Source organism: Crocodylus siamensis, chromosome 11, assembly GCF_052110815.1.
Source record: "Crocodylus siamensis isolate JL-2025a chromosome 11, ASM5211081v1, whole genome shotgun sequence".
NCBI classification, from domain to species: Eukaryota; Metazoa; Chordata; order Crocodylia; family Crocodylidae; genus Crocodylus; species Crocodylus siamensis.
In genome coordinates this window covers 52187300-52199340 of record NC_143405.1, presented here as the reverse complement: position 1 = coordinate 52199340, position 12041 = coordinate 52187300, and the positions used below count along the sequence as shown (strand labels likewise).

At 44.9% G+C, this 12041-nt stretch overlaps 1 protein-coding gene across 1 annotated transcript; it reads left to right on the top strand.

Annotated features, from left to right (window-relative positions):
* Positions 1-94: 94 nt before the first annotated feature.
* VHL (von Hippel-Lindau tumor suppressor) lies at positions 95-3847 on the top strand. The gene is made up of 3 exons (XM_090021864.1): positions 95-358; positions 1256-1378; positions 1853-3847. Exons 1-3 carry the CDS (start codon positions 100-102, stop codon positions 2035-2037), a joined length of 567 nt encoding a protein of 188 aa, XP_089877990.1. The 5' UTR covers positions 95-99; the 3' UTR covers positions 2038-3847.
* The last annotated feature ends 8194 nt before the right edge of the window (positions 3848-12041 follow it).

The window sequence follows — 12041 nt, the reverse complement described above, 5'->3', positions numbered from 1 at the left end:
GCGAGAGCCCCGAGCAACGGGCACCGCCCCGCACATGCGCAACGAAGCCGCTCGTCCCCCTCCCGCCGGAGCGTCATGGCGGCCGGCGCCGCTCTGCACATGCGCGCTCATGCGCACGGGCGCGCGCGGTCTGGGCGGACCGGCGGCGCGGAGATGCCGCAGGGCCCGGAGGAGGCGGCGGCGGCGGCGGCGGGGCGCGGGACGCTGCGCTCCGCCAGCAGCCGCGAGCCGGCGCAGGTGATCTTCCGCAACTGGAGCCCGCGCCTGGTGCTGCCGGTGTGGCTGGACTTCGAGGGCAGGCCGCAGAGCTACCCCGTGCTGCAGCCCGGCACCGGCCGCCGCATGCACAGCTTCGTGGGTGGGTGCCAGGGGCCGGGCGCCGGCGCTGTCCCGTGCCCTGGGTCGGTGCCAGCCCCACTGTGGGTGTGTGGGGCACGGGGGGCCGAGCAGCCCCTTGCAGGCTGGCAGAGCTCCCCATGCTTTTTTCCTTTAAAGCAAAACCCGTTGTTTTGGGGGTTTTTTGAAGTTTGGCCGCAACCCTTTCATATGTATTCTTGTGACCCCCCTTTGGGTCACCACACGTGGGTTGACAGGCCTTGATCTCGAGCTTTGTGAACCCGGGCACTTGTTATTCGACTCCAGGCCCTCCATCCCCAGCTTGTGTGAATTGAGTGGTGCCCCGTTTTGTAAAACGAATTTATCTGCTATGGCAGAGGTTCCCAAGCCCTGGGCCACGAAGGGTTGGCGGCCGGACTGGGTGTCCAGAAGTGACTCGTACTGTGGACAGGCAGCCAACTCTTTTTCATACTAAGTATAAAACTGAGTATAAACAAGGAGTGGCCAGTCTGTGGTATGCTCGTCACTTCCAATCTGCAGTTTCCTGGTCTGTGGTCACTTCTGCGGTTTGCCGGTCCACCATCTAAAAAGGTCGGGAACCGCTGCACTACAGCACTTGCCTCCTTAGGGAGCTGGACAGGGCAGCAGCCAGGCAGGGAGAAACCTGAGCCTGCCCCTACCTCCTCACACCTGGCAGTGCCCGTCCAAAGATCGCACGGCACCCTGGTTAAGAATCACCAATCCAAATTCTTCCTTTGCTCCAATTCTCTGTGATCCTGCGCAAGCTCTGAGTCTGCTAAATCCAGAGCTGAATAATATTGTATGCTATCTTGTTCTCATTCGTATATTATCAAAAGGTATCATTCAGATGAACTGGACATACGTCTCCCCCATACGTTTGATCTCTGCTTTGTTCTAGGGCATCTTTGGCTATTCAGAGATGCAGAGACAAATGACAGACTTCTTGTCAACAAGATGGAGCTGTTTGAGCCTACTCACAATGTGGATGGGAACTACATATTGGCAGACATCACACTACCTGGTAAAATAAGTTAAATCTGGCAGTGTTTAAGGGGAAACCAGTGAATTAAGACCACACACCTTATTCTACTTTAATATAAAAAATGGGTGACTGAATCAAAAATTCAATAAATTGGTAGACACTTTCTCTCTAAAGCAGAAAAGTTCTTGAAGGACTTCCTAAAGCAACATTGTTAACCACCAGGCTGAAGAGAAAAATCCGCAATCAGGCCTTGACTTAAGCTCCTCATTCAGCATTTTTTTAATATTTTGCATAAGGTTTTGTGGTTCAGTTGCTACATTTCTATTCCTAGCTTGGCCAGTCATTCCATGGGATGTAGGTAATATCTCACCATCCAATTTTTCCCTTTATATAAACATAAGAAATAATACCTCTTTCACAAGAGTGCTGCAGGCTAACTTTAGTAAAAATACTTTCACATTTTGATACAATGAGCTTCTCTAGCACTTCTCAGCCAATCTTTTCTCTCTGCAGTGTTCACCCTGAAAGAGAGATGCCTTCAGGTTGTTCGCAGTCTGGTAAAACCAGTGGACTATAGGAGATTGGACATTGTTCAGTCTTTATATGAAGAGTTAGAAGATCATCCCAATGTTAGGAAGGATATCATTCGGCTGTCTCTGGAAAGAAGTGAAATGCTAAGGAATGGAGCTCCTGAATAAAATTGAACATCATTCATTCCAAACTCCTGAATGGGAAAGAAGTCTTCCCTGGCAAACTACTAAGTTTAAACGGTGTTCACACTGAACCATTTCAAGAGCTGAATAGACGTTTGCATTTCATGCTCTGAAGGGTGTCCGCGCTCTGTTGGTTTCCATAAGTAACACTTACTAGGATGGACCAGATTCAGGAGGCTAAACAGTATGTAAAATGCCAAGGGGAGCTGTTCAAAAGCAATTGACCAAATTCTGCTGCCCTTTATACATAGGTGAGCTAACTGATGTTAGTAGCCTTGTACAGGTGGAACCAAGAACAAGATCTTGTTGTTTGTCAGAATAAATGTAGCTGAATGTATTTCTGATATAGTAAATGGGTTTTGCTCATTATCATGCTCTTTTGAAAGATACAAATACAGATGATTTCCACAGATTTAGAAAATAAGCTACACAGAGGATTAATTTGACCTAGGTTGTGAAAGCTATAATTGCCCGAATGATTAAGAACCTAATACTCTTTTTTACTTCAGTGAAGTTTCACCTAATAACACCAGGGTTTTAAATTACTCCTAGTTCAGATCCTAGTGCTACCCCTTCAGGGGGTACAGGGCACTTGTGAATGTATTATCCTGCCCATGTCTTTTGTAGGTCAGTTGATCCAAAACATGCTGAAATTACTGGAAAGCAGATTCATGAGTATATGGGGGCTTTTTTGCCCCTTTTCTTCATGTCATGTATCTGCACTGAGGCTAGCACATTGTCTGACAACATTTCTGGATTAATTTAAACTATTTTTATAGAGGCCATTATCAGGGTTTCCTGTTCCTTGTCTCACTGCTGGATCTTATCTACACTAGTTCCATACATTGCCATGCACCAAACGAACAGAACACCATTTTCTTAACCAGCATTGTGTTTCCCCCCCCTTCCCGTTTCTTGATTGGATACACACAAATTAAACTATAATTTTTTGTTCAACAAATATTAAGGTATCCATCAAACAGTACTATGCAATGTTAGGAGCAGATCTCCAAAGAAACCGTTCTGTCATTGTTTAATTTTGCACATTTATTTCCTGTGAATTTCATACACTCCAAGGAAACTGCTGTGAAACTAAATGATTGACATAGCCTGTACAGTAATTATTAAATGTCTCTTCCACTTTTTGTAAACTTGTTAGTTTTTCTTAAAACATTTAAGTGTCTGATCTGTTTTTCAGTCTCTGTCATCAAATGTAAATACGGATTATCTATATATATATATTTTTTTTTAACAATTCTGTTGTTTGTCAAATAACTTAATAGTCATTTCCTGTTTCTTTCATTCTTGAAGAATAACTGATAGCAATATAAGCAAAAATGTATGCTTTAAAAGTTATCAATCTTTCTGATGACAAAATTTGATCCCCGCAGACTTCCTGCCTATGGCGGGGGGGTGGACTCAATCTCGCAAGGTCCCTTCCAGTCCCTAATGTTTATGAAATATATGAAAATGTAATTAGCTACTTTCATAGGCAGTGTCTGTACTAAATATTTTCCCTTGAAATTCCTTGTATACTCCTACTCGTGGCCCTAGCTATTGCTGATGAAGCTACAGTAATAGGTGTTCTAGCATAGACAAAAGCACTGGTAGTTACCAGAATTTGTACCATGCTCTCTCTTTGCTGATAATAAATGAGAATAATATTGCGGCAAGAAGCCCCAGTGACCCTAAGGCTACACTAAAACTCACACACTCATCTATCACTAGTGGAACTCTATTAAATTAGAAATTTTAAGCCTGCTGTACATCATGTCTTATATACTAGATTCAAGTTCAAATATAACAATTCATCCTTGACCTTCCTTTTTGTGTTTTAAAATGTAAGTTGATGCTTCAAGTCTTAATCCTAGGAATACTGAGAGATGCTTTGATCAAATGTTCTGCCCCATTCTGTGTACTCAGAGATGATCAAAGATAACAAGAAGTCCTTTTTTAAATTCATAGGGGGTAAAAAGGTACCAAGTAACGTGGGGCCTCTGCAGGACATGCTTGGTAATCTGGTGGTTGTACCACATGACAAAGCTAACTTCTTTAACAGATTCTTTTGCTTCCATTTTTCTGAGCAGGGACATCCCCCACACTGGGATCCTGGATAGACCCAGGGGAGATGCACCCAGGCCCAGGGTCAGTGAGGACCTAGTCAGAGAACTTCTGGTGGAACTAGGCATGTTCAAATCAGCAGGTCCTGATGATCTCCACCCCAGAGTGCTGAGGGAATTGGCAGAGATCATTGTGGGATGCCTGGCACAGCTTTACAAGCACTCATGGTGCTCTGGTGAAGTGCCAGAGGACTGGAAGAGGGCCACTGTCCCCATTTTCAGAAAAGGGAGGAGAAAGGACCCAGGAAACTATAGGCCCATTAGTCTTACCTCAGTCCTAGGAAAGCTCTTTGAGAAAATTATCCAGGAGCACATCTGCAAGGGACCAGCAGGGGAGATTATGCTTAGGGACAATCAACATGGGTTCATTCGAGGCAGGTCCTGTCAGACCAACCTGGTTGCCTTCTATGACCAGGTCACAAAAGCCTTGGACACAGGTGTCACGGTGGACGTAGTCTTTCTGGACTTTAAGAAGGCCTTCAACACAGTCTCTCACTCCATCCTCATTAAAAAAATGAGGTGACTATGGCGTCGATGCCTACACAGTCAGATGGGCTGCAAATTGGCTGGAGGGCCACAGCTGGAGAGTGGTGGTAGATGGGTCATTTTTGACCTGGAGGGATGTGGGCAGTGGGGTTCCCCACGGCTCAGTATTTGGGCCCTCACTATTCAATATCTTCATCAGTGACTTAGATGAGGGAGTGAAAAGCAGCTTGTTCAAATTTGCAGATGACACTTAAGATGTGGGCAGAAATGGGCACACTAGAAGGCGGGGACAGGCTACAACTAGATCTGGACAGGTTACAGAGGTGGGTGGATGAGAACAGGATGGGTTTCAACACTGACAAGTGCAAGGTGCTGCGCCTGGGAAGGAAGAACCAGCAGCATACCTACAGGCTGGGGAACTCCCTTCTTGTCAGTACAGAGGCTGAAAAGGATCTTGGAGTCACTATTGATTCCAAGATGAACATGGGCTGCCAGCATGGGGATGCCGTCAAGAAGGCTTACCGCACCTTGTTGTGCATCCACAGATGCATCATGAGCAGGTCCAGGGAGGTGAATCTCTCCCTCTATGCAACATTGGTCAGGCCGCAATTGGAGTACTGTGTCCAGTTCTGGGCACTGCACTTCAGGAGGGATGTGGACAGCATCGAGAGGGTCCAGAGGAAGGCCACTTGCATGGTTGGGGGCAGGGTCCAGAGGAAGGCCACTTGCATGATCGGGGCAGCAAGGTAGGCCCTACGGGGAAAGCCTATGGGACCTTAACTTGTTCAGCCTTCACAAGGGAAGGCTGAGAGGGGATCTGGTGGCCACCTATAAACTTGCCAAAGGGGACCAGCAGGCAATGGGAGAGTCTCTGTTCCCCCAAGCACTACTGGGAGTAACAAGGAATAACAGCCATACATTGACTGACAGTAGATTCAAGCTAGATATCAGAAGGCACTACTTTGCAGTCAGGGCAGCTAGGATCTGGAACCAACTTCCAAGGGAAGTGGTGCCCACTCCTACCCTGGGGGTTTTCAAAAGGAAACTAGACAGCCACCTAGCCCGGGTCGTTTGACCCCAGCATCCTTTCCTCCCCATGACAGGGGCTCGGACTTGATGAACTGCTTAGGTCCCTTCCGGCCCTACCAACTATGAAACATTTCTGGTTTTTTTAGTCAATGTTCATTATACATCAGGTTGGAACGTACTTTTTACAAGTATTAGGTCTGATAGTCTGTCTAATATGGTTCAAAGCTATATAGGGTCCATGCACTCACATGACTATTAAGTTTTAGTTTTAAGTTATTCTGCTCTGCTAGTTTGTGACTAACCATGTTTATGCATAGTAGTTATTTAAGAGATAAACCTATTTAAGATGCAATAGTTTGGTACAAAACTGATTATAGAGGTAGATTCACTGAGCTTCGGGAGTGGTGGAAGGCAGTGGAGCATATCAGTGCTGCTGTCCTTGAAGCTGTAGTTTGCCCAAAATATAATATTGAAATCTATGCAAGGGCAATCTCTCCAGAATCATAAAGGGGCCAATAACTATTTTACACGAGCCTCCAGAGTTTTATGTTAATGGAAGTTTTACCCACTGAGATGCCTTAGTCCCCTGCTCAACACTCGAGGCATCTAAACTCTTATGAGTAAGTTACCTAGATATCTAGAGTCTACCTCTGTACCTGTCCACAACTTCCCGAGTTGTGATGAGGTTGAGTTGCTCAGCTTCTGGCTCACATCTGTGCTCACTCAGGATCCAGACACCTATAATTCTTCACGTAAATCCCAGCAGAGATTTAACCCTCATCAAGAAAGTGACAGATTATGGATTCATTTTCTTCTCAACCTGTTGGAGGTGGGAGACATGCAACTTCGCATGTGTTCTGCGGTGTCTCAGGAAATTGCCCTACCCATAAGCTAGAGCCTCTTCTGAATGGATTCAGATCTTTACTATGCATACAACACTACTGAAGAAGTGTTGTATGCATAGTAAAGATTTGGAGAGTCATTGGACCAGAGAAAGAATGAGACAGAGGCTAACTTTAGTCTACTGAGTACTCACTCAGAAGGCAAGTCCTGGGCTCTGGTCTTTGCTCCTAAAAGACACTGGGTGTCTAATGGACATTGTGATACGTTACATCACTGTACAGGCAATGTAGTGATTGCGTGGTCTGTGTGTGTGTTTGGCAGCTATATTGCCGCAGCAGCACACTCCCATTGTAGCGCGCTATTACAGCAACATAGCTGCAAAATCTAACTGTGAGCCATGTGCATGGTACAGTAGGAGTGGTTACTAAAGGAAATGCCAAAGCACAGCACCATAGCAACACTGCCATGCAGTGACATGTAGATGCACCATTTACATCAACAGCCACTGAATTAAAACCAAAGCCAGTCCTGGGAGCAGGGATTAAAACCAAGGATTTCCCTTTCCCAGGAGACCCCTAATCACTAGGCCACGCAATCATATCCCCTCTTACAGCAAAAAAGAAATGGCCAGCATTTTTCATCCCTTTCAGTTTGTTGACAAAAAGATGCCTGATAAATGGATTGAGGCACTTGGAAGACTCTTTAGAGTCCTAGAGATAAGACTTAGTCCTAGAGATAGGCCTTCCTTGATATTTCTTGATGGCTAACTACTACATTCTGTTTTACGGGTGAACTTGCCTTGTCTAAAACTGCACATGAAGTCCAGTAGAGCAAAGGACTGAACCCAGATTGCAGGTTTTGGTTCAGTGCTGCAAGCCTGAAACCTCTCTTCCTACCCCTCCTCAGAATTGGCACTTCTGAATTAACTAAGGTTTTAAGTACTTTCAGTTTTGACTGTTCAGCTGATGTAATCCTGTTTTCTTTTTGCCAAAGGACTGAAACGTCATACTTTTCTAGCACAAGAGGACAACTAGTTCCTCTTCAAAATGAGAAATGCAAGTTTCCCTCAGACATTCATTTACATTTTTTATACTGACCTTGGAGTCTCACATGCTGTCACACTGGGTTGATTTAGCGAATGTGCCATGGTACGTCTTTGTGACACTTGCTATCACTATAAGTCACATCAGAATTTATTTTCTGTATTAAATGTCAACCCTTTAACCAAGTTAGTCATAATAACGTAGTGGTAATACTGGTTTTTATTATCAAATAATCACTATACCCTGCCATATACAAGTTCAAATAATAAGAACTACAGATTGTATCTCATTTTTTGTAGCTCAGTGTGGCAAAGTGGGACTCCCTGAATAGCCACAGTGCTAGTTGACCCACTTGCCTTTGGGGACAGCACCCACCTGACTCATGCCTTGTTGTTAATTAATTAGAATATTAATTAAGGCAGGAGGCTGCCCATTCTTGCCCCGATGCCAGGGGGCACTATCTGCAGCTCTGTTCCTCCCCTACACTGCAGCTCGAGCCTCGCAGATAGCATCCAGATGATACATTGCTCCAGGCTTACAGCCCGACCACGCTTAGGCCTCATCATCAGGCCTTAGGTCACACACATTCATACCGCCCTCCTCTCACTAGGGAGTCTCACACTCCACCCTCTCTCACAGGGTCTCTTTCATGCATTGACAGCTTATTCTGCCTTGCTCCCTCTTAGAGCGGGCTCCTTAGGCCATAAGCTTTATCTAGTTCATACTCTGGGTAGCAGACATACTGTCTTTTGGGCCTCTCCTGCGACCCTCACCAGGTAGTGGCTAGCCAGTTACCTGACCCAGTCTAAGCTTGCTCTGCCCCCTTTCTGGGGCAACTCTATACGCTCACACGCTCTGGTCTCTCAGCCCTCTGGTTCTCCCACACTGGGGTCCCTCCTCTATGCCCCCTTTCTGGGGCACCCCTCACTGCGGCCTTCTTAACTCACACCATGACTGGTGTTCCAGGGTCTCACGGGGACTCTCACTCCCTGCTCCACCCCGGAGCAGCAGGTTATTGTGCTCACTGTAGGTCTTGCTTTCGACAAGACCTTGGCCTCACTTGACCTCCCAGCAGTGGGGGACTTACCAGGGTCAGTACTCGCCCCTGCCTCTTGGCCTCTGACCCAAACTACAGGCTCAGGCATCCAAAGACATACCTAGGCCTACTCCCCTCACTGGGGCTCCACACCGCCCCCTTCACTGGGACCATCGGGCTTCCCTCCCCGGTGAGCTCAGGTGGCCATGGCCATGCCTGGCCCCAACAACCTTTCCTCAGGGTCCTACACCCCACAGGCTCAGATGGCCACAGCCATGCCTGGCCCCACTCCCTCCAATGTTACATAACCCACCCAAAGGTGAGGGCTAGGGTTAAGGCACCCCTACCCGCCTTTCACCAGGCTCATAACTGGCCTGGCATTTCCTGGGGGCTCCCTTCTATAGTTTCATAGTAGCTAGGGTCAGGAGGGACCTGAACAGATCATCTAGCCTGACCCCCTGCCACAGGCAGGAATGAATGCTGGGTTCACAAGACCCCAGACAGGTGATCATCCAACCTCCTCTTGAATTTGCCCACAGTAGGGGCAAGGACCACTTCCCTAGAAAGTTGCTTCCAGATGTTGGCCACCCTAACTGTAAAATATTGCCTTCTATAGTTTCATAGTAGCTAGGGTCTATAGTTTCACAGTAGGTAGGGACAGCTACACCACTGAGAGCCCCACCAGGCCACCTGCTCCTGGCAGGGTGCAGTTTTAGGTCATGCCCAGGACCAGGAGCCTCCAAACCATCCCCTACAGCTCCTGCCCTTACCTTCAGGATGTTACATGGAGCCTTGCAGCCAGGCAACATTGCTGCCTGCCCTGCCTATATAGGCGGCCAGAGATCTAAAATGGCCACCGCAGTCAAGCACCTGCTGGCTGCTTGGCTCCGCTCTTAAAGTGGCAGGCACCAACAGTGCCCTGCCATGCTCGGAAACAGTCTGGCATAAGAATAAATGTGTGAGAGGCAAAAGGGTATTGTGATACCCAAAAGCTTGCCAGTGTCATTCTATCCCAACCATCAAGTTGGCCCAATGAAAAATATATCTCACAAAAATTCTTGCCTCTCCCATGTATTGTTTGTCATTGACATTACAAGTCGGGTATTTTGTAATAGTCCTCCTTTTAGACCAATTTCATTTGTTACCTAAGCTCTTGGCCTCATTATTTGTTTTAAACTTCAAATATAATGAAGCTGTTGGGAAAATAAATTTCCTGTGCTGGTTGAGGTGATCTTTTTCAGCTTGGACACGTAAAGCACATATTAGCCATATATACTGACATCAGTTTGATCAAAATTACATTTTCATATGGGATATGACTATGTTGTACAACAGTAAGTAACATCATCTCCAAGATATGTCAGAAAAATATTTAAGTAAGCCTGTATATATGAGAACATAAAACTAAGGATGTCCCCCTTCCCCTCAGCTCTGTAAATTGGTAATTGTATACAGAGAATTTCAGTCCTCAGTTACTCAGCCAGGTCAGTAATGAATGAAATGTTGTAACTCCCACGGCTATGAAATGAAAGAAGGTGTTTCTCAATTCTGCTCGTAATTTCACTACTTTAAAAGACAATGACACAACTGAAACTACTGTTGAGTGACTCCAGAAAATCAATAATTTGAGAGGATCCAGTTCGTCTGGAAGTTCTGCTACTAGACTTTCCTTTAATACCTGGGGCAGTTAGGTTTGAAATAATGAATGGCTGCCAACCACTCAATTACAAAGCAAATCTTTTAAACCAACATAAGTCATGACCAAATCCCAGCACAGGTAATTACATTTTACCTCCTGAAACTTCCTGCTGTTTCAGCTGGACACACAATAATTTTATAAATAATAATAATTTTGTTTCTTAAAGTTGACCTTCCACTTTCCACCTACTTGAAGTCACATCTTCATTATCATTTTATTTGAGATGATTAATTTTTACTAGTCATGGATTTTGCAGTGGATTTCAAGGAACCAATTAAAATATTATGCTCAAGGTGTCTTAATTTCTTAACTTAAATAGTCCTGATTTGGTTGCATGTTGCTATACAGCTGCTGCAATCTCCCCCTTGAGATGTGGTTGCATTGCAGCCATGGGTGAAATGGTCCCTATATTAATAAAGGGCATTTGAATTTTTGGAGTCGAAAGGCACTAAAGAAATGTTAATTGCTCTTACTAAGTTCCTCATGGTGACTGTCCAAGGGACTGAGAAGAGTAATATACGTTATACTATGCCATTACTTTAAAGCATTACAAAATGTGATCCCAACACATGCACAGTAATTCATAGTCTCAGCTTGAAAACATATTCTTCAGTTTGCTTGCCAAAGTACCCAGTTGTACAAAGAGGCTAGTACCAAGACAAAGCCACATTCCCTCACAGAGGTAGACACATTTCAGTGGTAAGTAAAATTTATTATTTTATTTCCTAGCTTGCCCCATGAGGCAATGAGTCCCAAAGGTCTCTCAACCTTGGCTTCTAAGCCCCACAGCCTGCAAAGGAAACAAGGACTTCTCTCACATTACTCTGACAGCTCCCTCCCAACTCCCTTTTTTGAGTAATATATAAAAGGTCCAGGGATGCTACCCCTTGGATGGGAAATCCTGTTTTTGTGCATGTCACACACATATATAAGAACAAGAGAGATGGTGGAATAGACTGCAACATCATTATCATCATAACATCAGTATTGCCCAACCCTCGCCCTCTCCCACGCACACATCTTGCAACTAGCTTGAAAATCATGATATTTTAATAGTGAACCATTTGTGGTGGCTTTTCTTTGCTCTCTGGTTTTTAGGTTACGTTCTGGGCCCTTTTTTCAGCATTTTCATGCACAGGAAGGCAGGAAACTTAATTATGTTTTTAATGAAAGGTAAGATTCACATGACTACAAGTCCAGGAGCTATCAGATAGCAATTAAAGATTGTCAGGCTCATGATAAAATTGTGAGTGTGACAATACCACAATATCATTTAAAATATAGGAAAAGTAAAAGAACAGTCAATTTAAAAGGTCTATAGTAATATTTAAAATGAATAGAAAAAATAGAGTTAAATATGAATATAAAGAATAGGGAAAGGAAAGAATATAAATTTGCATATGTATATGTATATTTTTCTGTATTATACAAGCTGTTCAATCAGGAGGGAGTGAGGTTCTCTGAAGGTAAAAAAAATTGCCCAGGTAGGTCACTTTACAGGACTGGAGCAGTGAATGCAGATAGTCAATGCAACCACATGGGCCAGGTGCAGACATTACACTTTTACCAGTATAAGTGATCGGAAACCAATTTATACCCATAACAGACCAGAAGTTTGGTGTGCACAGATTGGTTAAAAAATGGCAGAACCCAGTCTAACATTTTCTTCCCCCACCAAAGGGCAAATGTGGGTTCTGTTGTCTGCTGATCTAAATAAATTATGCCACTTACAA

Coding starts and splice junctions, on each gene's coding strand:
- VHL (XM_090021864.1), top strand. CDS start 100: ATGCGCGCTCATGCGCACGGGCGCGCGCGGTCTGGGCGGACCGGCGGC. Junction 359..1,255: donor CCGCATGCACAGCTTCGTGG/GTGGGTGCCAGG, acceptor GCTTTGTTCTAG/GGCATCTTTGGCTATTCAGA. Junction 1,379..1,852: donor GGCAGACATCACACTACCTG/GTAAAATAAGTT, acceptor TTCTCTCTGCAG/TGTTCACCCTGAAAGAGAGA.